At 41.0% G+C, this 24,635-nt stretch overlaps 1 protein-coding gene across 2 annotated transcripts; it reads right to left on the bottom strand.

Moving 5' to 3' along the window:
* Positions 1 to 311: 311 nt before the first annotated feature.
* On the bottom strand, positions 312 to 23,513 carry MMRN2 (multimerin 2). 2 transcript variants are annotated; one of them, XM_042862723.1, is made up of 7 exons: positions 23,050 to 23,512; positions 13,662 to 13,784; positions 12,634 to 12,740; positions 11,256 to 11,324; positions 9,855 to 10,028; positions 6,887 to 8,788; positions 312 to 4,594 (listed from the first exon to the last, which is right to left on the bottom strand). In XM_042862723.1, the coding sequence occupies exons 1-7, from the start codon at positions 23,322 to 23,324 to the stop codon at positions 4,206 to 4,208; spliced, it is 3,039 nt and encodes a 1,012-aa protein (XP_042718657.1). In that variant the 5' UTR covers positions 23,325 to 23,512; the 3' UTR covers positions 312 to 4,205. The 2 variants fall into 2 exon arrangements, with proteins under 2 accessions (XP_042718657.1, XP_042718658.1); XM_042862724.1 differs by lacking the exon at positions 11,256 to 11,324 and having other exon boundaries at positions 23,050 to 23,513.
* Positions 23,514 to 24,635: the final 1,122 nt, after the last annotated feature.

Here is a 24,635-nt window from a genome sequence, read left to right as displayed (position 1 = left end):
AATTTTCTGTCATGATGATGGCTGTAGCTGACAGAACGTATTCACTGATTGAGCTTACCATGGCTGGGATGCAGACTGTGGGTTTTCTTATATTTGCATCACAGGACATAATGAAAACACTGATTAGTTGAAATTTTGCACCAGTGGTTTGGGTGTTTTTTTGGACCAAGCGACCTAACGTTGCTCCTAGAAACGGCCACATGATGGCGGTATATCGCAAAGATACGAAAATCCTTTTAAACATGGTGGGGGTTTTGATGGTTGAAAATGAGTTCTACTGCCTACTAGTAATAAATACCAAAATCGTGTAGTTGATGTGTAATTGTTTTTCACCTTCATATTAAGTTTTTTCACCAATACACTCACATCAGTACTTAAGAACTGAAAGCCATGTCCAGCAGCATCTCCAACACCTTCTCAGTTACATTTTGTTTGAAGGCCAGAAAGCATATAAAATAGTAAAAGCATACTGAGTGATTTCTGAAATGAATCATAAAATAAAAGCAGAAGTATCAGTGATTTCAATTCCATAAATTCCATTAATCCTTTCCCTGGCTTTATCTTCACTGTTCCCCAAACCACTATTTCGGTCTGTCTCAGATATTAAAGGAGTAAGAAGTCTTTCAATACTAGGCATGAATCAGATTCCTGGGAGGCCCACTATTGTGAGTGGATCACCCCTATAAAACTGGTTCTTGAGGGGTGACCACCGTGGACTTCAGAGGCAGGATGTGGGCATGTGAAATGGGCTCAGATGAATCTGACTGCGGGATTTGGTGAAATCAACCACAGAGAGATAATAAAATAGAAAATTAATACACAAAATAGAAAGTTGATACACAATGAGTGCTTGAATTGTGAGTGAAGTAAGGAGCTCATCTCATAGTAATGAGGAAAAAATTAAGGAACTTTAATTTTAAAATGCAAAGCACTGTAAGGTACGTTCATAAAGCAGGTCAAGATCAGTAGCAAAACAATTTAGCAAAGATGTTGAAAGATACAGGGCATGGGGTTTTTGTTTTAATATTTTTATAGCTTTGGGGTTTGATTTGCAGATTTGGACTACTGGCAAAATTTTTTGGATGGTTTTCTACAGGTTTTTCAGGGAGTGCTAAGAGAAGCTGGGAGGTATTTTTTAAACATGAGAGTCATGTTGGTGATTGTGCTTAATAGGTGTGTATTTAAAGCAAAAACAAAACAAATAACAAAACCTCATCACTTAGGAAGGAAGACAAACCTCCTGGCTTATTCTGCCAATAGAGTGCTTGAATCCATTTTCCTTCCTAAAGTTTTTACTTCAGAATGTTAAAACGAGTTTTCCAGTCAGTTTCCCTTCTTCGTGTATGCAGGTGGTTAACTTAACATATTGAAAGAATACGAATATGAAAATGTCTTTATATTAACACTATATTCACTCTGGAGTCGAGCTCTGAATTTGTCTGCCTAATTCTTCAACAAAAATAACTCTGTTAAGTATGGCAGTACCGAACTTTTAAAAATCCCACTTGGGAGAACTGCTAGGATTGGAGATCACACGTACAGGCCTTTCTCTGTTCTCTGCTGAGCTACTACCTACCTTGCCTCTTTCCAAGTAGCTGTGTACTTGTCATTCCAATTGAAGTTTTCTGTCAAAGCCTTAAGAGCCAGCAAGTCTATTTGAAAACATATAAATACATATTCTCTCGATGTATTTAACTATAGCACTTGGTTGTACCTGCAGGATTAGTGTGCACTGCTCCTTACTCTCTCCTGACCTAGACAGCACTGTTTGCACTGCAGAATGCTGCCAGTGCAATAGCCCATAGCTGGGCCACTGGTAAAATAAAATGTCAAAAAATGTCTGGGTCACCTCCTTGTGATAGATTTTACTAACAGAACCCAATCTTACAAATTGATGGTTTTATTCCTTTTTTTGACATTTTGCCTCTTGCCATTTTTCTTCTCTTCCTTCCTCAGATATTTTGGCAGTCTGGGGCAGAAGTTGACTGAGCTCCTGGGCATCCAATGCTGCTTCCTGCAGAGCAGTGCAAGGGCTGACTCTGTACTAGATGGATGGGGAGACTTGTCCAGTTAGTCTCATGTGAATGGGACTACTGGCTACAAGTAGGCAGGAGGACATAACCTGCTAATTAGGTCAGAAGTGGCATTTTCTCTTTCCAGAGATGTTGAATTCTGTGTCTTAATCTGTGTCTGTGGCTTTTTGTTTCTGAATCAGTAGAAGGCATTTAATTATACTAGTTTTAGAATCTATTTGCATTGTTGCCTGTCCAGAAGGAAAGTAACAATCTTATCAGCGAGTCAGCAACTAAAACCACTTTGTAGTCTCAAAAGATACTTGCCAAACTGTTGTCTTGAGTGTAGCATGTATTGGTACCAATGCTTTTTAATTATCTTGTAGTGTAGTGTCATTCAGAATACAAATAGGTGGGGAGAAAAATTCTTGACAGAAATTTTTCTGTCAGAAAGCACTATTTTAAAGGGCATAAAATACATCTTAGGAGTTCATCTCTTTCATCAAAAGCATTGGGAATTTTAAAGTGCATTTCATTTTGCCAAATGGAATTGTTTTTATATAGTTTTCTAAGTTGTGTTAGGGAAAACAAAGAATAACAGAACTTCAAAATGAACAACTTTGGAGATGCTTCATTTGACAGGAAAAATTCAGGATGTGGCCATTCTGAGTTTTTGTGGTTTTTGTTTTTGTTTTTGAAACTCAGACGTCCACTGTTCAGAAATCCTGCTCTTTGCTTTTTTCTAATTATAAATTTATTTTATATTCAACCATGACATTAGGCCAGTGAGCTTGTCTACTTGCTGAAAATTTAGTTTGCTCACTCACTTGATTTTAAACTACTAAACGTTGGGCTGTCTGGGCTGTATTCATGACAGGAATATCCTTAGAAATAAACTATATTTTCAGCAATATTTTTTTTGCTATTGTTGACATATTCCTCATGTCTACATTAGGAATGTATGTATATCTAACACATCCTAACAGTGTTATGTTACTATTAAGTTCTGCAGTGTTGTTGAAATATACCAGGTCTAGAAGGAGGGAGGCTCAGCCGCTTCTAAGATCCTTGCTTACAAAGGCTGTACAGGGTGCATCTTATTGGATTTGATTGGTTTTTTTGTGTTTTTTTTTTTCCTAGTGTTTGTGTTACATACAGACTGAAATGTGGAGTTAGAGTGAATCGTAGAAGTTTTCAAGACAGTCTGCCTGGTCCACAGAGAACAGAGAAGTAAAATTGTCTTGGCTTCTTGCTTTTGAGCAACCACTTAAAAAAAAATATCACTGCTAATATATAGTCTGAAATGTTTTTCCTTGACGGTGATGGGGACATCTGCCACAGGAGGGATTCTTTTTTCATAGAATCCTAGAATGGTTTGAGTTGGAAGGGATCTTAAAGATCATCTAGTTCCAACCCCCCTGTTGTGGATAGGGTTACCAACTACTAGACCAGATTGCCCAAAGCCCCATCCAGCCTCACTGCCAGGGATGGGGCGTCTACAGATTCTCCTGGCAATCTGTTCCAGCGCCTCACTACTCTCTGAGTAAACAATCTCTTCCTGTTGTTTACATCTATCTTCTTTTAGTTTAAAGCTGTTACTCCTTATCCTGCCACTGTACCCCTTCATAAAGAGTCCCTCTGTGGATTTCCTGTAGGCCTCCTTTAGATACTGGAATATGGCTATGACATCTCCCTAGAGCCTTCTCTTCAACCCCATTTCTCTCAGCCTTTTTCATACGAGAGGTGCTCCAGCCCTCTGATCATCTCTGTGACCCTCTTCTGGACATGCTGCAAGATACCCATGTCTTCCTTATGTGAGGGTTTCCAGAGCTGAATGCAGTGCTCCAGATGGGGTCTCATGAGAAAGGAGAAAAAGAGAAATGAGTTTTAAGTGAAGAAAGCCCCGCAAAGCATCTGTTCTGATTAGGTGCAGTTCTCCCTGTGGAAGGAATTGAGAATGTGCATTGATATGTTTGGAATCCAAACCATTAGGTCATCACTTGAAAATCACACTGCTGCTCATTAGCAACTAATTAAAAGCCAAACACTTCCAGAAAAGAAGCATGAAGACAAACCTAGAGTAGTGCTATGTTTAAACACATGCAGTAGGATTGAATACATCACAGATGAAGCAATAGTGAATTGATCCATTGCATCTATGGAAAAAATATCAGTAAAACACAGTGTTACTGTTCAAGTTTTAAATAGTAGGAATCCACTCATTGTTGTCCCAGGTGGACTCCGTTTCTTGACAGTGCCCTGCAGCAATTCAAAGCACACTTTCTCTCCCTTTTCCATTTCTGCCATAGCAAAAGAAGTTATGGTATTTCCATCTGGTGACTTCCTCTGACTACTTGAGAGAGTTCTTTTGTACCCACGGCTAAAAGAGAGCTGTCCCAGTGCTGGTCCTGAACTAAACTCCACAGAGATGACAAACAGGTAGACGCCTTTGTGCGGTGCTTTAAAGTAGCCATGTTCAGGAAAATAGCTGCTTCCATAATTGAGGTATGTTTCGTTAAATTTCAGAGCTTTTTCTTTATCCTTTCTGTCTGAGAATCCCACATGGAATGCTACTGATGAGTCTGAAAAAGAGAGAAAAACAGTATTTTTAACAATGAGCATTCCTCTTCCCAGCTATTGCTTTTTATTTGCTCAGGAGCCTAAGTCATGATGGAAACTTTCATTTTATTAGATGCTGTGCAGCCGATTAATAGTTCTAGATAAAGTATTTTGGAAACATTATCTGTGATTCAAAACACCTTTCCTCTTTCAGACAAGAGTACTTGTTATGCAACTATCAAAAATGCAAGGTCAGGAAGACATAAAATTAGATCACTTCACGTAAGGGGAAGAAAAAAACCTTGAAAACATCAAATGCTTTTTGGGTATGGGAGCTCTTCTTTGCTAGTCCTTCTTGCCCAGAGCTGTTAACAGAAGAAGGGAGTTTGTAAAGACACATGCACCTATAAGGCACTTAGTTAACTACCTGAAACTGTTCTGATGCCTACTCTCAAATTACATACACTGAGAGATTGAAAGTACCCAGAACAGGCACAGAGAAACTTTGGCAGAAAACTTGCTTTGTTGGGAGCTTATATGCAGACAAGGCCATGAAATGCTGTGGTTTACAGAAAGCCAGTTGGGTTACTTCCAGTCTTGAGAAGAGACTGGGGTCTTTCTCTAAAGTGTGAGAGCACTGCACTGCAGTCCCCGAAAGCCTGCTTACCTCAGCTGCTAGGATAGGGTGCAAAAGGTGGGAGCATGCTTGTTTCAGCCTCACGGTCGTTGATACAGATGGATAAACTTTACCAATTACTTCTAACAACCACTCTCATTACTAAAAAGAAATGCCATGTTCATTTGAACTTCTAGGACTGAAAATTTTGTTAGGACTTCTGTTTGCGTATTTCCAGTAGTTTGTAGTTGTGATCTGTTTTCATGTTGTCATGGTTCTATGTTTTTGTTTTTGTTTCTTGTTTTTGGGTTTCAGTATTCCACATCAAAACATCATGTAGTGTACGGGGCATTAAAGTGTCACGGACATAGATTGATCTGGTCAACTCCGTGACACATGTGTTTTCAAATTTGTTGGAAAGTTCTCTTGCAGTTCTCTTTTTTAGAGAAGTAGTCAAGCACAAATAAAAAATCCTTAACCAAGGAAAAGATTCATTCAGTGTGATCCGATGATATGAATAGCCTTTTGTTTTTCTATTAAAGAATGTTCCCCCTTTTTTTTTTTTTTTTTTTTTTTTAAGTAATATTTTTACTTCAGGATTCTTAGTAGAAAGATAAACATGCTTTAGAAAATACTTCTGTTTTGCTGGCACTTAAGGCATCTTATTCTTGGGAAAGAAGCAAAGTCAATAGTAGTTCAACTGCAGGATTTTGTTCTTGTTTTTAAAATAAAGGCCAGAAATAGCTGAGGGAAAAAAAATGTAGATTGAGGTAGTGATGAAACAACTGATTATAGAGACTAGGCAGATATCACAGCAAAACACAAGGCTCAGTGATTTTTCCTTTAAAGTTATTGTAAGCTCTCTAGAACTGCATTCTGTTGTGTGGGAAGATAAAGAGATTTGGTCAGGATCCTTAGAAAGGCATAAGGGTGGGACCAACCAGGAGAGAAAAAATTGCACTCTTTTTGCTGTCCTGAAAACAATTTGAAATATATTCTTTGCTTATTCATTCTTAACTACAATTTTGCAGCACAGTTGCCTAAAGGGGCTGATTTTTGTTCTGTGTTATGTGTCCATAGCAAAGGCTGAATCATAAAAGCCAGCAGTAGAACTGTGGCACTTGTAATTACATGGTGCTTTTGGCACACTGATCCATCAGTGCAGTATAAGCCAAAAACCTACCTTAACTCTAAGAGAGAGATTGCACTCCGGGCAGTTCTCCCTGTTCTGCTTACACAAGTTATTGCAGTTAATTTAATGTATCTGTCCAGACTGATGAGGATTTGATGCTTTGAGTATACCCCTTACGGACTGAAATAACTGAGAAAGAAGCAGCAAACCATGAGGCCCAGTGTTCACCATCAGCTTTTTAAGAGTTAATTCCATAAACATGAGCATCTACAAACAAAATTTGGGTTCTAAGTTGAATTAATTCAAGGCCAGTTACACAGTAGCTATAATGGGTGTGTTTATTTTTTTTTCCCTGGCTTTGAGCAAAAGTGTACCAGTGTATTGACTTGGTTCTCAATCAGTTTATTTAGATGGAAAAGCAGAGATATCAAAATACCTCCCTCAAACATCCCACAGGATATCTGGCAGGTTGCAATTTATATGCTTTTGAGGGACTGGGAGTGACTTGCAGCAGGGCCCAGAGAGAAGCTGGACCTGCACATGAGCAAGTAAGATAAAAGAACCTACCTTTTTCCAGCAGTTCAGTCTGGACTCTATTTCTTCCACTTACTATCTGTGTATTTTCTCTCTGCTTCTCAGGCTTTTTTTTGTCTCTTTGCTTGTCTTGGCCTTTCTCTTGCCTTCTCACTTTTCTGGTAAGCATTGACTGAATCTTTGCAACATCCAGACTTATATTTGAGGCAAGTAATCCTTCATCGCTTCCAAACAGCTTTTTGAAAATCAGCAGATGTTTTTCCAGCTTCTCTTTAGTTGTTTCTAAATCTCCTGAGATAATTTCCACAGAAGTGTTAAGTGGTTCTACTACATTTGCAATTGTATGATTGCAGCAGATACTCATGTCATTTCTGGATTCGTGCCTCTTGATTGCCAGACTCAGATATTTGATGTCATTCTTCAGAGTCATTATGTCATTATACATTGAGCTGTGCAAGGAGTCATCTTTGGAAGCCTCATAATTAGGTTCCATATGTTCTACACTGCTGAGCTGATTAGCTTCATCCAGTGCAGTGTGTGTCTGAGTTTCCTGTTTGGGATGCTTTGAAGATGCATGAACACTGTGATTATTCTGTTGTCCTCTCTCCAAGCGATGGAATCTCTTTACAAGAGATTCTAAAGTCATATTTTGGTTTTGGAGTTTATTTGAGATCTCTTTCAGAAATTCCTGCAGCTGAACTACTGATGATATTAGGGTACTGGGATCTTCCTCAAATAGAACTTCCATAAACTCTTCTCCCAGTAAAGCCTCCAGTGCAGCTTCGTGCCGCATGGCATCTTCTAAAAGTGAGCCGAAAGAACTGTTGAGGTACTTGATGTGTCTATGAATTTCTTCATCTTTCTTCTTCAAGAGGCTTATGTCTTCTGAAAAAGATGCAACTTGCAACTGAAGCTGTCTGTTTTCTTCTTGACGCAGGTTAAGGGACTGATGGATAAATGGAAAGGCTGAGGAGAGCTCTTCCATTTCATTCCTCAAGAGGTCTTTGAAAACAGATTCTAACTGCTTCATGTCCTTTGATTGTTGGCCCTCAAGGGAATAAGTGATGTTCTTTGAATCTTCCTCAAGTATATTGGTGTCAGAAGGTATCTTCTGGCAATTACATTCCTCCATATATCTCAACAGATCTGAATAGTTTTCCTGAAGATTTGAGAGAGTATCATTCATCTCTGATATCTGCCTTTCCATTGCTGCTTTATTTTCTTCAATAAGAACTGATTTCTCCATTAAAGTTATTGAAACATCTTCAGGCCTATACTTTGAGACATTTTTTTTCAACTCCTTAAACCATCTCTCTAGAACTGCAATATTCTGAAAGGCGACATCTGACTCCATGTAGAGGTCTTTAAGCTGTTTTGCATGCCCTGCCAGCATGTCATTTATTTGTCTGATGGCTAACTGTGTAGTTTCATCTTTGGGACTGTGATGCGAGGAGAGTTCTGTTAAATTTTTTTTCAAAGTCTCAAATTTATTTTCAAGATTGTTTTGCTCGTGTTTCATATTTGTCATGTTGTTGTTCAAAGCTAAGTGATGGGACTGCTGTATCTTGTGATGCTTCTTCAGCCTTGTGTCAGTATCTGCCCTAATTATGGTGAGGTTATGCTCAATACTAGCCTGCTGCATTTGCAATTGATTCTCTATCTCTCTTCTTATTTGATCAACTTTCACTACATTTTCCTGGACTTTAGATTCGAACTTAGTTCCCAGCTCCTGGAATTCTTTTTTAGGCACAGTGCTCTCTTGGAATCTTTCTATGCTTTTCTTGTTGGTTTCCACATCGTGGGACAGGTTTCTTACTATGTTGGAGAGATTCTGTAAGCTTCTGTTGAAGCTCGCCCACATTGGGTTCAAATGTTTCCTTAGAAAATTCTCCATGTGGGGAAACAAAAATTGCCGCAGAAGCCTTTCCTGAAAATCTGTTAAAACAAAGTTAATAATTCTGTTTAAGAAAGCATCTTAACCTGACCAGGGTAACTCAAGGATGTATTTTTCTTCAGTAACTGCCATCTTAATTCCCAAAATCTGAGCATATGCTGAATTATTTGTAACAGCAAAAATAACCTTATTTAAATCGGCAAAACATGTTGTGTTTCTGTTTGCAGACTGTAACTTAGATATGTATTGATTGCCCCATTTAAGTCAGAGAAGTACTGCATTTTTAGATGCTTCTAGAGCAGTTTTATTAATGGTTGTAACTGCTCATTTTCACAAGTTCTTATCTGATGTGCTCCTGCTTATGCAATTTTCTCATACCATTATTTGTCTGATGCTTTCTATGATGTCCCTAATGCTTCACAAAGTTACACAGCATCTTAGCACCTGCATATCCTAGGTAAAGACTCTATAACGTGAAAAATCTATGAGGAGTCTGTACTAGTGTGAATTAGACTAAGGCTTAATTTTGAACTTGAGCATATGAACTGAGTGACTTGAAGTTCAGACTGTATCACTAGAAGACGTTTCTCTAAGTCAGTGGTTCAGATTAGTAGTTCAAATTCAGTACTATTCAGACCAAAGTTTCCACTGCGATATAAAGCAGGAATAATGTTTCAGATAAATGGGCACATGTTGTATTTTTACTATGTATACCAATCTGAGATTCAGCACATCGGGCTAGGAGTCTGAAAAGAAGAAGAAAAAATACATCTAAACTCAGCATCCTCGTAGAGAAGAATGCATGGAAGCAGAATAGTAAACTAACAAATTAGTGTAAGCAATCTCTTCATTCTGTGGTTAATGCAGATTCTAAAATTTCTGAAGAGTATGAAGGAATCTGCCTTTAATTTAATTTCACATTTTGACTTCTGCTTGGATTTAATTCATTACTTTGTATTGGAATTGCACCAATTTTCTTCTCTCTTTGGAAGCAACCTGCAGACCAGGGGATATTAGAGTGCATTCTGGCTCTCAGGCTCTCCTCCTGATCTGCATGGTCTTACAGGGCCTGTTGACAGGGTGATAATTCTACATCAGACTTCTCACCTTCATTGCTCTGGTTCACTTCTAACACCATGTTTGTACCGTTGTTTTCAAATATTCGCTGTAAATCACCTAAGTTGCTGACTGCTTGATGAATATCACTTTGAAGATCATCCAGTAATGCCTCCTGATTTTGAATGACTTCCAACAGCTCTCTTGAATCCACTGGTGTTGACACTAATCACAAGATTCAAAAAGAAAGCGTCATGCCATGAAGTTGCAGCAACACATATTCCTACAAGACCTGTGAGCTCTGAGAACACCAGTGTATTTTTTTTCCTCTGGAAACCTTGCAATGACATCTAGGGATCTGTTGATTTATAGCAGCTTAATGACAGTTTACTTGCAAACTTTTTTTTCAGCAGCGATGGAAAATTTATTTAAATATTAACACAAGACCTTCAACCATGGTAGCCACGATGGTGGTAAAATATTCTTCATTTAATACCTCCCCATGCCATAAAAACATTCTGAAATAATAATTCTTTCAAGCCAATTGACAGGAAGGATAGCTAAGCTTTATAACCCAGCATAAAAGGACAGGATGAAGGAGCTACGAAGGTGTTTCACAAAAGATTCAAGAGCATAAGGGTTAAGTGTCACCACTGGCTCTCACAGAGGGACCCTTTAACTTATATTACTCTAAATAAATACCTGCTAACTTGAGCTGAAGAATTAAAAGTGTATGCTGAGTTGCAGGAACCGGTGTATCTTAACTGTGCCACCCCTGGGACCTCTTCCCTTCCAGGATTACAATTGACTTTTCAAGCTAATGTTTTATAAACTTGAGTCTTCTAAAGCAACTGTTTATTCATTCAGTGCTGAGAGCATAGTGTAAGGAAGACTCCCTTTCAGGGCTGTAATGCTATCCTAAACCCAGTTGCTGGAAGGTATTTAATAGCACTACAAGCCTCACCATTTGCCATATAGTGAGGAAAGGTTCTTCTTGGATATTAGATTGGCGAGATAAGAATCATAACAATATTCTCAAAGCTACTAGTAGAGGCTCTAAAATGGCATTTGGAATAGATTTTTTTCCTGGTAAGTCTTCTGAAGTGCTTTCCTATGAATCCACCGAGCAGAACAAGGAGTAAACACCCACACTAACAAAGGGTTTAACACCAGCTGCCATTCTCACTAGGTTTAAGTGATGATCAGCCAGCTTACTATTGTGAAACTTTTGGCTGTTTTCTCAAGAACATTCATATAATTTTATAGCAAAAAACACGCATAAATGGCAATGAATGATATATAGTTGTGTAAAGACTTTCCCAAGCGATGCTTTCACTAAAGATATTATCCATAGTTTATCACGTTAAAGGAGCAACTGAAAATCTAGCTTTTGCTCAGGGCGGTGACTTGAGATGTAAGAGAATGGCAAGCAGTGTAAGATCAAGAACATACTGTGGTTTGAGGACTCTTCTTCTTGCTGTCCTTCGGTTTGACTTCTTGGTGCTGGAATGGCATTAGGATCTGCAATTGAGATGTGATACATCTGTGAGAACACTTTAGATGCAGAGACTAATGCCATTCAATAAGGCAAGAATGTGCAGTTTCACTTGCAATGTGACAGATGTGGAGATTGGCTTCTGCAGAGCAGGAAGAATCCTAGGATAAGGAACGTTGTGTTGGGAGAATTTCACTTGTGGCACTGCACTGAAATGCAACACCTTGTAAATGATAATGCTGTGCAGTAGGGATGGGGTTTTTAAATTCATACGGAGTTACTGATCATAAGAAGTTAGTCTGTTACAAATAGATGCTTTTCTCTGGAGAGTCCTTTCAAAAGTTCTGCAAATTCCTCTTTCCTGTTCCAGTTACATGAATGTTCTGCTATTGTAGCACCAGCTACAGTGGGTGGTGCTGTACCAGTGGAGAGATAAAAATGAAGTGTTTGGTTTTGGTCTGAGCATAACTGAGTAGAGACTAAGCAAAACACATTGTATTTGGTAATAGCCTTCTAACCTCATAAATAGAAGCCAGACTGATAAATTACCTTAGAGATAAGAACTGAGAGGAGCTATCTGCACAAAAAACCTAAACCTAAAGCAATAGAGATATAAACAGGAACTCCAAACTTTTCTGAGGAGCAAACTTTTCACCAATTAGGGTAGGTGGAATGGACCAAGATTTTCACCTGAATGTTTGACTTGTTTAATGCCTTACTTACTATGGAGAATTATCTTTTTATTTCAATATAAATTCTTCCACTTTTGAATAAAGCATTTTGTTAAATCTTCTGAGTGCTGTGAAGCATTGCACTTTTTAAACCATGCTGTTCCTCCCCTGCCCCCTCACCCCCCCTTTTATTTAGCAGCTGCTGCAATCAGTATTCAGCAGTACAGGGAGCTGTGGTGATGGTTCATGGCACAGAAAGGCTTGCTTTAAACTGGATACTTGGCAATTTCCCCCCACAATTACTTCATCCTCTAAACAAATTTTTTTATATATTGCATGCTGGTGTAACTTTCTCTTATCATTACTTTCTATATGCATTTAGGCAGAGATGGAGACTTCATAGGTGGAGTTTTACATGTGTCAGCTCCCCTGGTAAATGAATGCTTCTCTCCAAGTGTGATGATTAGTGGAAAGTGTTGTTGCTGTTAGCCTTGTTTAAGGCTAATTACACCTCCTTCCTGTTGCAAGGCAATTTGGGGCATAGCATGCCAAAGAAAATAAAGCTTCAATTCCCAAACCAGAGGAACAAATAGGTAAGCTGTTTTTTGCCACAATGAATGTGGTTTAGTCTTAATTCCTATGCATGCTCTCTGGCTTTCCTTACCGCGTTGTTCACAATCCTTCCCAATAAATCCAGGGCAGCACTTCCACTGCAAAGACTTCAGAACCTTCTGTTTCACTTGATAGACTGGCTTCAGGGCTGTCCTGTACCTGAGGAGCAGGGTCCAGGTGTTAGTTTCCAAGTTATGGTCAGCTGGCATCACGTGGGGCAAATCCACTGACTAACTGTATGCTGGTGCCAGTGGTGTCCTAGATAACTAATGCAGAATGTGGTTTAAAAGTTTGTCGTAAATTTTATCACTACTGCTCCCTAAAACAGTTAGCAGCAGTTGACAGCAATATTATTTTCTGCATAAGATCGGTTTTCAGAACTATTTGCAACAGGAGGTGTGTGCAAATTCATACATGCTGGCAGAATGTAAGTACTGTTCAGTTAGCAGTCTGCATTGGTCTACCTCACCTTCCTCCTGTTTGTTGTCCTGTGGGGATTTTTGTCCAACATGTTGCAGTAATCTGAGTCTCAAAGAGATGTTACAGCTGGCAAACATCCATAATTATCATAAACAGAACTCTAATATTTACTATTATAGAGCTGTCCCATAGGCTTTCACCTGTGCTCTTTGGGCAGCCGGTCCTTCTGAAATAAGAATAATCCTTTGGGCAGTTATGTATCTGTAACTATGAATAAGTCTTACTGATGGTCACAGGCAGAGCTTTTTGGTGTTTTGTTGTTATTTTTAAGATGCGTGTGTATTAGGAACCTGAAAATTGTGAAAAAGATGTGATTGCTTTTTTTTTTCTTTCCCCTAAATTAATGTGGGTAGATTAGAAAAATCACTTAATCCCCTTGTAGTCCTACACTTGATGGTTTTTAAAGGCAATAATTATCCCAGGTTATTTAAATGCCTTATCATGACAGGTACATAAATCAGACACTACCTCACCATGGTATTAAATTAAGTTGGTGCTTAATTTATTTTCAAAATGTGCCAATCAGTAGTTCTGAAAATCTAATTCAGATACCTCAGAGAATATCCCGTTGTCTCTAGTGGTTTCATCTGGGGTACTTACATGATCTTCTGGCAATCTGGAGCTCCGTTTGGGCAGGGCTGCTGGGAGTTGACAATGTATTTCTCCTTCATGCAGGCCTCAATGTATGTCACCAGACGAGACTGCGTGACAGAACACCAGTTCCTATTGGGGAAAAAGGAATTTCAAATAGGTCTTTTAAAGTTTCTGCTTGTAGCAGTGACACAGAAGGGCAAAATGTAGAGGAGCTTTGTTTTTTAGGCTGGATGATGAGGAAAGTGAAAAATGCTTGCTAGCTTCTCCCCTCCCTCGACTCTCTGTTCCTTTGTTTTCATTTGGGATGCTTATCAGAGTTTCTAACAGAAGGGTTGATTGTCTGAACTTTGACGCATTAGTTCCATTTCCAGCCTTTTCATTCAGCAGCAGAAATTTCCAACCCATGATAACCTGCAGGTTAATGTTGCTTTAAACGTCAAACTGCCTGGATGGGCATGTTGCCATTTCAGATGCCTCACAACTGACTCATCAGGTCTAGTCTGAGTGCTTCTGGAAAATCAATCCTACATAAACTCAGTTAATAATCGGTGTCTTCCAAAATATTGCTACGTCTGATCAGTTACTGGGCCATCTTGATTTTTGCATCCAACCCCCGGCTTCATTGGATCATCAGTTTTGTAGCACTCCTTTGGTGGTCTCTAAGGGGTTTATTTCCTCCTTGTGGTGCCCAAACCTGCACACAGTGGTTGAGGTGAGGCTTCACCAGCACACAGTGAAGTGAGGAAAAAGGATGTGCAAGCTTTGCTGGCTCAGAGAACCTGCAAGGAGATGAGATGTTAATGAACACCGTGTATCCCCTTAAAGCCTGGAGGGAAAATAGAAATAGTATTTTGTGCCATTATGCATATTGGTTAAACTCCTTTTCCTTAAGAAATCAACACTAGTTTTTCAGAACAAAAGCAGAATCAGGTCTTGAACAATGCCAATTGTATCCACGGGGGAGTTTGGAAGGATCAGGAGGTACTCCAAAGGTTTGTGTTAAAATGGAGCAGAGCATTGTGTGGGGGAGAGCTGTGCCTGATAAAGAACAGCTGAACTTTAGGCAGTATATTTTTATATGGGAACACGGGAACTAAATCTCTGATAATCAGCATATATGGAAAAAGTTTGCCTTTCTTGTCTGAGCGCAGAAACAATGGGGAACCAACTTGAGCTCGAAAGCAGAAGCTGTGGTCATGGCAGCTGGGAGAGCAGCAGGGCAGCCAGGAGAAGGGAAGGAAGCTGGAGAGGGAAGGCAGACAGCCTGGGCAAGCTGGGCGAGTTCCCCACACTCATTGCAGCCAGCTTCTCAAGGTACAGCATGGCTGAGATGTCAGCAAGCACATCTGTGGGCAAAGCTGCTCTCAGTTCTTAGAGACAGGCATGAAAGCAGTTCAGAAGCAGCCTGCTGCCACTTTTCTTGTGGTTCCAAGCCAAAACAGCTGTCCCCTGCCATGTGCCCACCAAGCCATTGCTGTGAGTGGCTTTTGCAGCTCAAATCCTCTCTGCTCTTTGTGTTTTGTTTTTTTTTTCCCTAGCAAAATAACCTGGCTCACACACGCTGCTAGCCCAAGCAGGCACTGGTGCCAGGTGCAGGGCCTCAGACCTGCCCAGTGGGGTGCCTGCCAGATCCCAGCAAGGGTCCACGTCCCATATGGAAATCTCTTTTTCAAATATGATTATTTTGCTTTCATGTTTTGTTCTTTCTTGATGAAAACAACCCACGCCCCATGAATCATCATCTGTGCCGATTCGTTTTTCCCACTGCGCGTGGCTCCCAGACGAGTGCTTTTGGTCACATAAGCCTCACAGATCTAAACCGAATGTTTACATGCACAAATGTGTGTGAACAAGATGAGTGTTTTACTATTACAGATATAAACGCACAAACACATTTAATAGAAAATAAGAAGATTCTTTTCAAAACCTGCTCCCATGCTGTATGTATCTGGTGGGCTTACTCCTAGGTTCTCACCCATACAAGAGAGTTACGTTATGTCAGAAATTGACCCCAACCTGCTGCTTGGGTAATTATGTATTATGTGGGACATATAATATGAAGCAAAAGGAATTTGACATACTTTGTATAAAAGCTGCCTTTAGTGGTAGTCATATTTCTGTATGTTTTTTCTTTAGTATCTGCTTGCTAGTTTTCCCTGGCTCAATGTAGAAGTTGATTTGTGAAGCTGAATGGCAATATCATATCATATTTTGGTTTTAATTATAACAATTTTTAGCGGATTTGAGTTGGATTCAATTTATCAAATTGTATTATGTCGTCGAGTAAATATGTAAAGCCCATTTTTCCTATCTGTAAAGGGCTGCAATATAGATACATGTGCCCAAAGGTGAAACCTCTATTTTAGTATTTTTATATATCTTGTCAAATGCTTCCTTTAAGGAAACTTTTCTATCTATTACTAAAAATACTCCTTAATTGTATTAACCTTAAGGGAAATACGTCATTCCTTAACATTAAAGTGGAACGATTTAAAGACTTACAAAGGCTTGATCTGAAGTTCAGTGAGACAAGTGGCAATTCTGCACTGACACCAATGGGCTGTGAAGCCTCAGTGACTGCCCTTTCACAAAGAGAACTTCATTCAGCCTGTTTCTGGGACATAGAAGCTTTATGTTCTGCTTCTGTATTTTTTTCCCCCTTGTGATTGTGTAGCTTCACTCACTGACTATACCACCAGCTTTGCACTCTCTGCTTTCATCCTCCTTAATAGGGTTTCCTTTCAACTCCAGCCTCTGTGGCCAAGGAGAAGCTGCTTTGTGAGGAGAGCAGGAGAGCTTTATTTCTAGGGTGGGGAATGATGAAGCTTATAGCAAAACTGCAAGTTGGAGCAACACCAAAGTCAGCCCTACAGAATCAGGGCTAAGGATGCTTGTTTTGATGCTAGGGATGGTTGGTTTTGCTGTTGTTCTTGGATATTACACCTGCTGTTTCTGAAACACAGCAAAACACAAGCAGTTTTGTTTGTGATGTCAGAATTTGGTCAGACATCCTGCTATCACAGCAGCAGGACAGGAGGTAAAGCAAAGTGGCCATAACTTTGTTAAATGAATACAGGGTTGGTTCTTGTCCACACAGTGCTACAGCTGATAAGAGCAGCATGATGGTAGATGAGAATAATGTCCCCCAGCACAGCCAGGTACTTCAGTTTCATTGGTGGTCTCCTGCTTGTCACTGTAATGCATCATTTTAGACCGTTGCTGTGTCAGTGGAATTTTTGCCTGAACAAAAGCTGCAGGATGTTGTTTTTTCATTAGTTTTGTTATTCCTTTGTCTGTGCTCATGCAGCAGAGCTGTCCTTCACATCAGTTTCCTCCTGTTTCTGTTCTCAAGGAAGGCAGTTCCTATAATTACTTTGAGAACTCCTGCTCAGCAGATCATGACTGTTACTGATAGAGCACAAGTCTTTTAAGGCCCATAGCTCTTCCCTTTTCTGTGCAATGCAAAAGGCACAAGGTATGCAATTACTGCTGCTAAGATGTGCTACTAGATGACAACAGAAGGCTGTCCAGTTCTGGGCTCCCCAGTTCAAGAAAAAGACAGGGAACCTCTGCAGAGAGGCCAATGGAGGGCCAGGAAGGTGGCCTGCAGTATCTTCTGTACGAGGAAAGGCTGAGAGACCTGGGGCCCTTCAGCCTGGAGGAGAGAAGGCTGAGGGGGATCTTATCAATGCTTGTAATTATCTAATGATGGGTATCAAGTGGCTGGGGCCAGGCTCTTTTCAGCAGTGCCCAACAACAGCACAAGGGGCAATGGGCACAAACTGGAACACTGGAAGTTCCATACAAGCAGAAAGAAGAACTTCTTTACTGCCAGAGTGACAGAGCAGTGGAACAGGCTGCCCAGAGAGGTGGGGTGTCCTTCTGTGGAGATATTCAAGTCCCACCTCGAGGCTTCCTTGTGTGACCTGCTGTAGGAAACTTGCTTTAGCATTAGGATTGGACTCAATGGTCTCCAGAGGTCCGTTCCAATCCTGTGCTGGTCTCTGAATGTGAAGCAATTTCCTACTAATTTGTGTAGGCTCCTGACCTACTCCAGTTGAAGCAGAAAAAAATCAGGCTTTAGCAGTAGAATAATCTGTGTTCAGTTTTTCCCACAGTGCAAAGCACTGACAATAAAAGAGCACTCCGTTCAAAAAAGAGGTAAAGCATTGCATTTAAATTAGTCTAAACTGGGACTGTGCATGTCGGTTTTAAGAAAGACTCATCAGTTAATTCATTGGGGAGTGCCAAAGGGATTAAGTACTTAAAAAGGTGCTGGCTCTCATAAGGAACAAGGTGTGCCCTTGTTTTTAATTAGCAGCTGATGTGTGATTGCTGGTGACCTGTCAGCACATCAGTGAATTCTCTGCTCTGCTGAGCAGGCAGCACTGTGTATCAGCCAGGCAGCAGGAACTACTTCTCTTGTTTCCCTCTTTCCCTGATTATGGGTAATGCTCCTCTTGGGCAGAAACTTTGTGCCTCGTGCCTTGAGCATCACTGATTCTCACTGGGATTTGATGAAAGTAGACTGATTGATTTGTAGTCAATCATAACAAGCTCAGCTGAAAGAGCAGCAATGCCAAGTGTTTGGATTTCCTTGCAGTACTACAAGTCTCCCAGTGTCCCAGTTCATTCCAGCTGTGATGCCAGTTAGTATATTTTCAGCTGTGGCCTGTCCGGCAGAATGCCTTGTGAATGTAGTGCCACGATGGCTTTCTGAGTAAAACCAGTCCTGAACTTGGAGCCTCAGAGCAAGCAGCATTTCAGAGAAAGCAGACTTGGCTGCAGTGGCTTTTGAGGCAATCCCACCTGTTGTACAGCTACTGCAGAGAAATTTGTGCAAGAGTTCTCTTCACAAAGCATTCACAGCCGTTTCCTTCCTTATGTCTTCCTCAGCACAGTGCAAGTTCTACAGCCCGCTCTGAGGGCAGCTTAAACTGGGATTTCATCTTCTGATAGTTGCAGATAAAAGCGCACTCTCACTTCATCTTGAAGTGGGATTGCAGCTGGTGCTCCCTGCCAGCATAGCTGTGCTTGTGCCAGCCAGTCAAAGATGCAGAACAAGACAAGGTTCCCAAACTGTGTGCGCTCAGTGAGCAGCAAGGCTTGTCCTGATCATCTTTTCTTCTCAGCAAAAGATTTCAGTTTGTTCAGAGCTGGCTGGTAAGGGCTTGTTTGAGGGTTACTGACCCTCATCTGTAGGAAGGCTTTGGATTCTGTCACTACGCTTAAACAAGAGATCCCTTGCTATCTTCTGAAGGAACAAATTGCTACAGCTTGCACTAATGAACCATGTAACAATGGAAATGAATCTTTTGCATGTGGAGGGCTAGGTAACTACTGTACTGCGCTCAGTGAAGCTATGTTTCTTCGGGAACTGCCCATCAAATACACAAAAGGGAAGCCATTCCACCTGCAGCTGTGCAACTTAACAAGAGAGTTGAAGATTTCCAAAACTCCTGAAAGGAGCCAAGTGCCAAATTTTGATAGGAAAGCCACTGCTTCTGTTAGTGAACTTGGCACTACAAAAGCTATTGTTGAGCACTCTGGCCGTTCCACTAGTGTGCAGGATGTCAGGGGCTGAAGATCACATTAAACCGCATTTAATCCAGAAGTTGCTTTATTTTAAGCCTGCGTTCTATTCCCCTTTGGTGGGAAATTTCAGTATCCCATAAACATCCTAAGAAAGTCCCTCTCTAATTTGGAAGAAATAGTCAGTGTGAAACTGATATTAATCAGATCAATGGATGTTTTCCTGTAAAAGCAGAAAAGAAAACGAGCTGTTAAGATTGGGCATTGTTTTGACTTTTCCCAGAATAAGAGCTATTTTGGTTTCCTCTGCTTCTTTGCACTCTGAAGGATGGATGGCTCCCCCTTTGGGCACCCTGGCTGATCACAGACACCAGCTCTGTGGCCATCCCAGTGCAGGGCTAAAGGAAGAGGTGCGTGTTTCAGTGAGATAACAGCACTGCTGGCTGACATCAGGAAGCCTTCCTCCCATCAAGGGACAGGACTGTGTATACAAACCTTGACACAAGTCAGCATGATTAAGGATCTACTTATTCTGCAGATTTTTTGCCTTTTCTGTCAGGATTCGGGATGGGTTTTTTTTGTTGTTTTTTTTTCCCCCCAAACATTTTAACTGTAAGAAAAATTGCAATAGATGGGAGATAGAGCATCTGATTGTGGATAAAGGAGAACAGACCACTAAAATACCTGCCATGATGGAGATACAGTTCACACAGGGCAGGAGCTCCCTGACAATGATTTCACTTTAGGAAAGAGGAGAAGTTCTATGACTTTGTCATAGAGAGGGAAGCCAGGTTTAGCTCCTTTGCTTATCCCCACCTCATCACCACTTCCATTTCTCCTTCGCTGCATGAGCCATCCCTTTGGGGATCAGCTCTGTCAATGTGGTTACTGAGGGGTAAAATCAAAAATAGCCTCTGTTTTGTTTTTTTTTTTCTCCTTGAGCTTATTTTTAACCTGGAACACTTAAGTGATCTGGTTGACAGTGTTACTTCACAGGTCAGGCCAATTGAGGATACAGGGAACTCTGGGCTTCACTGCCCAAACTAGCATGTGGTGGAATTGCACCTTTTAGATGCTTTGTTTTTGTTGTTGTTGTTGGTTTTTTGTTTGTTTGTTTGTTTTGTTTTTAAGAAATATGAATATTGTGTGCATGAAATCTGAGTCGTCAGTGCAATTCTTTGTGGGGCTGCAGGCAGAGGGATTGGATTAGAGCCTGCATGGGAGTTATGGGTATTATATACTGTATATTTATGAAATCTATTACTTGTCTTTACTGTTCTTACTCTTCAACTTCCATGCCTAAAACAGATGCTAATAGAGTACAGATCTTTGTATACTTGTGCTTCCATTTCCCTTTCTACTTCTGCTGGTAAGTTTGTGTACTCATGGATCCATTTATCTCAGCCATAAGGAAGTTTTGTAGTGTCAAACTGATCAATTGCACAAGACAGCTTCAGGGAAAAAGAAGGAAACTTTGAACAAGCACAGCCTCTCTGGTGCACTCGGATACAAGCAGCAGCTGAGATACCAATCTGTTACCTAGCCCTTCCTTTATCAAACAGTTGAAACTGTTCTTTACTATCCACACATTTCTCATTAAAAACTGCCTTATTTTAAAACTCTGATTAGAATAACCTCATTATTCTGAGAGGAATTCAGTAGTAACATAACATATCCAGGCATTTGACTGGGCCTTAGTGAGTCATTTCACCTTACGTGCTGAGACACAACCCAAGGAATTCCAATGGCCTGGGGAGTATTAGTCATCATGGTCTCCAATTATTCAAATACCATGAGAAAAATAATACTCATTTATTTTGAAAAGGTCTAAGAATGTTTTGTAACAATCATCATTTCTAACGCATAAGAAAAACAGCAAGAGCTTGGAGGAAAAGTCATTGATTGTTGCTAGAAAGGTATCACAGCGTTGCCATGGACCAGTGGTTGGTTTCCATCACCCCAGAGCTTTTAGTGGTGTGTGTGGATCTCACCATGTCTCTTAGTTCCTCATAACTCCCAATGCCTTTTCCCTTGCTTTCATTCCTTGCTCCTTCAGCCATCTGCACCAACACTAAGGATTTGGAGCACAGGCAGAAGCAGACCTATGCTGTCTGTTAGTGTATGTGCTCTCCCCACTCAATTTTGGGTACAGCTCCTCTGAAAACATTAAATTTCTTTCCTGAGATGTGCTGCCTTGCTGGGCTTATCACTCTAATTGTGATTGCTCCAGCAAAAGACCGAACACCCTGAAGCTACTGGCAGGCTAGATCTTGACTGCGTGTAGTCATCAGCATTGCTTTATAATAGGGAAGAGCGTTGTGAGTTGACTCATTATGCAACCATCTCCTTAAAAGGAGGAAGCATTTCTCTTCTTGGGAGGAAATCAGGATGAGTAACAGCTTGTGCTGAATGGCATTACACAAGTTGGTGCTGAACAAAGTCACACAGCAAAGGAAAAGGTCCTAATTAGGAAAGTATATTACAGTGCCTTGCTGACCTCTACAAGTACCTCTTTACACTTTTGAATTTTTGCAGCTTTTAGATTGCTATCAGCATTTCAACAAGCCATCAAATGCCTGAGACCTTGCAGTATAGCATGCAAGGCCATGGTAATGGTTCTGTTTTGCTTTCCTTGCTCTGCTAGAGTCTCAAATGCATTAACCAGCAGCTGGTGAATTAAGTATGCGCCATTACTGAACACTGTCCATCAGAAAACTGCAAGTCAATACTTGGTGGGATTTAGAAAACGATTCGAGGTTAGTACTATGGCATACAGATCTGTGGGGATATGGAATATGAAGGAAAACAGGACTGTAAGCCCTGCACTGTATTACATGCAGAAGGGAGGCCTTAATATTACAGGTAGATGAGATTTAGAAAGAAGATGACAAGCTTTTGTTTGTGTGGAAAAGAATCGTGACATGAACAAGGATTTACAGTGTCTTTCCCTCCTTCCTCTCACTACCCCAAGAACATTTGAAGAGAAGAATCAGAGCATCCCGAAGCAGTGAGCTGTGAACAGCACTCACTGTGCTGCTGTTCCAGCCGTCCTGAGCAGTAGCCTTCCATCAGCGCTATAAAAGATTCATTCCCTGTCCTGATTGGTTTTCATCTATTTAAAACATTCAGGGACCTACTTACATGCCCTGTAAAACTCACGAAATGCACAGTGTTTGGAAACCTTTCTAGTGAAGCACATGCTTTATCTACTCTGAATGGGTATACAGCTAGAGATGATTATGAGAAGCATGTGAAAATCCTTTTTTGTTTTCTCCTTTCTCTTTTGGTGGGGGGAAGGTTGAATTTGTGATATCATGCTTATTTGTTACTCCTTTTATATTTACTCCTCACTGTTCCTGTTTTGCTAACATCCCACTCTTCTTTCTCTCATCTTCCTCTTTCCCCAAGGCCCAGGTCTGAGCTGAGTATGTTCTGATGATAAGCAAAGGTTGCCACAGTCAGTAAAAGCCCCCGTTGGTGTGTGAAGAGAAAAAGTGAGGAATGAATTTTATCTAGTTCTGCTGTGCCTGAAGTAGTATTCTGTGTTACTGTGCTACAGGAGAGCTGCAGGGCTCTGCCTCATGGCTTAGCCACACCAGGTGCATCCAGGCACTGCATCCATCCTGCTGTCTTTAGGATAAAGAGTCAGCCACGTCTGTGGTTTCATCCTTCACAAGCAATTATATTTCCTGTTCCTGTAGTTAGAACATTAAACTTCTCCTATTTGGATGCAGACCGATCCCTAAAATCTAGTATGTTTCAAAGAGAAACATTTATCCATAATGGTCTTTCATCACGTTTATCATACGTGACTCCATCACGGGCACGAACATGGCACGAACATGCATATTTGGGTACTTACCCGTTTTGGGATGGCGGGCTGACAGCTTCCAGCTGCTCTCTTTCTCCCTGGTGTGCGTAGGCAATACTCACAGAGTATTCTGGCACATCTGCCTGGCGCTCTGCTGCCTCCCAGGAGCCCTCTATCTCCTGCAGCAGAGCCCTCTCTGTGGGGGTCTGATGGCTCTGTGCATTTGAGCCATGCATCGGAACATCGTGGTAGCCGTGATGGTCGATGTGCCGGGCCAGCTTAGCCAGTCCTATTGTGTTACAGATGAGCAAAACCTTCACTAGCATTGTGGGCTTTTTTTCCCACCCAATTACACCTGTCTGTTGTTCTCCTCTCCGGAGCGCAGCCTGAATTAGTGCTGGAATGCCCTGGCAGTATTCTTTAAACGAAAAGTTGGAAAAAGGAAGGAAAAAAAAAAGATTTGTAACAAAGAGCGGAAAAAGCTTTCGACCCTCCCAGCCACTGTGGAAATGTCCGTGGCCATCAAACAATGTGAGCCTGGTTCCTGTGTGGAATGCCTCTAACAGAGGAGGGAAAAAAAAAAAAAAAGAGGTGGTAGGGATATAACTTATTCAAGGAACTTCTGAGTTTGGCTGCCTTCTAAACTTATCTGTGAACAGGAACTCAGCTTTTATCAGCTGCCTTCTCCCTCAGGCACAGGAAAAGGATGTTAGCTTTAAAGGAAAGGAAGAGAAAAGAAAGGAAAGAAAATACTGAGTGGTGTAACAGACTCTCGTTATGGTGCCAGAAAATACCACAGAGCTGCTTGCTTCGGTGTCTGCAAACGTTTACTTCTCCAGTTGAACATCTGAAATGCCCTGGCTTGTGCAATTTCAGTACCTGCAACCAATTGTGGTCATTAACATCTTTGGAGTAAGATCACAGTGGGGAAAAAAGATCTTACTGACATCCATTTCTGTGTGGCCTCCACAGAATTCTATGCATCCTATTCCATCACCAGAAAAAGCTGCTGCTTTTCGGTTTGGTTGCTGTCATAAAGCAGAGTGCATTTCTTTCCTCCCTGCCTCACAGCGTCATGCACTCTGGCATCTTTAAGAATAAAATTAAAGTGGAATTATGCTTCCTGACAAAGCAGGTGTGGATTCTGGTGCAGGAGTGCTGGAGCATGTCTCAGAGTGATTGATGAGAAGCGCGGCCAAAGGCTCAGTCTGTCCTGCAGGCTATTAAATGTAAAGCTTTTCTGGAGCTGCTCCAATGTCTGCTGAAAAATAAAGCAGGATAAAATCTCTCTAGGATTTTGGAAGGCTTTGTTGTTGAGGACTCTCCTTGTCATAGGTTAGATCTAGAGCCCCTCTGCTTCCTCTGTGCATAATGGAAGAACCCAGAAATGCATGGAGATGCCCTTAATGTCTCACAGCTGACACTGCTGGGCAAGGGCATGGACAGGAGCAAGGCAAAGAGAGATTCCTGTCTTTCTAAGGACAAAACCTGCTGTTGCTGCTGCAGTCACTTCTCCAGGGAGATGAAATCACAGATTCTGGACTTAAGACTGAAAAAAGTAAGCAACTTCCCTCTGTTCCTTCCTGCTGCCTTTATTACCTAATTGCACGCATCCTGCTAGAGCACAAGCTCATGTT

The sequence above is a fragment of the Lagopus leucura genome, unplaced genomic scaffold, assembly GCF_019238085.1.
Source record: "Lagopus leucura isolate 7727_CA_CO unplaced genomic scaffold, USGS_WTPT01 Super-Scaffold_739, whole genome shotgun sequence".
Lineage (NCBI taxonomy): Eukaryota > Metazoa > Chordata > Aves > Galliformes > Phasianidae > Lagopus > Lagopus leucura.
Note: the sequence above shows the minus strand (reverse complement) of the source record. Positions and strands in the feature narration are given on the sequence as shown.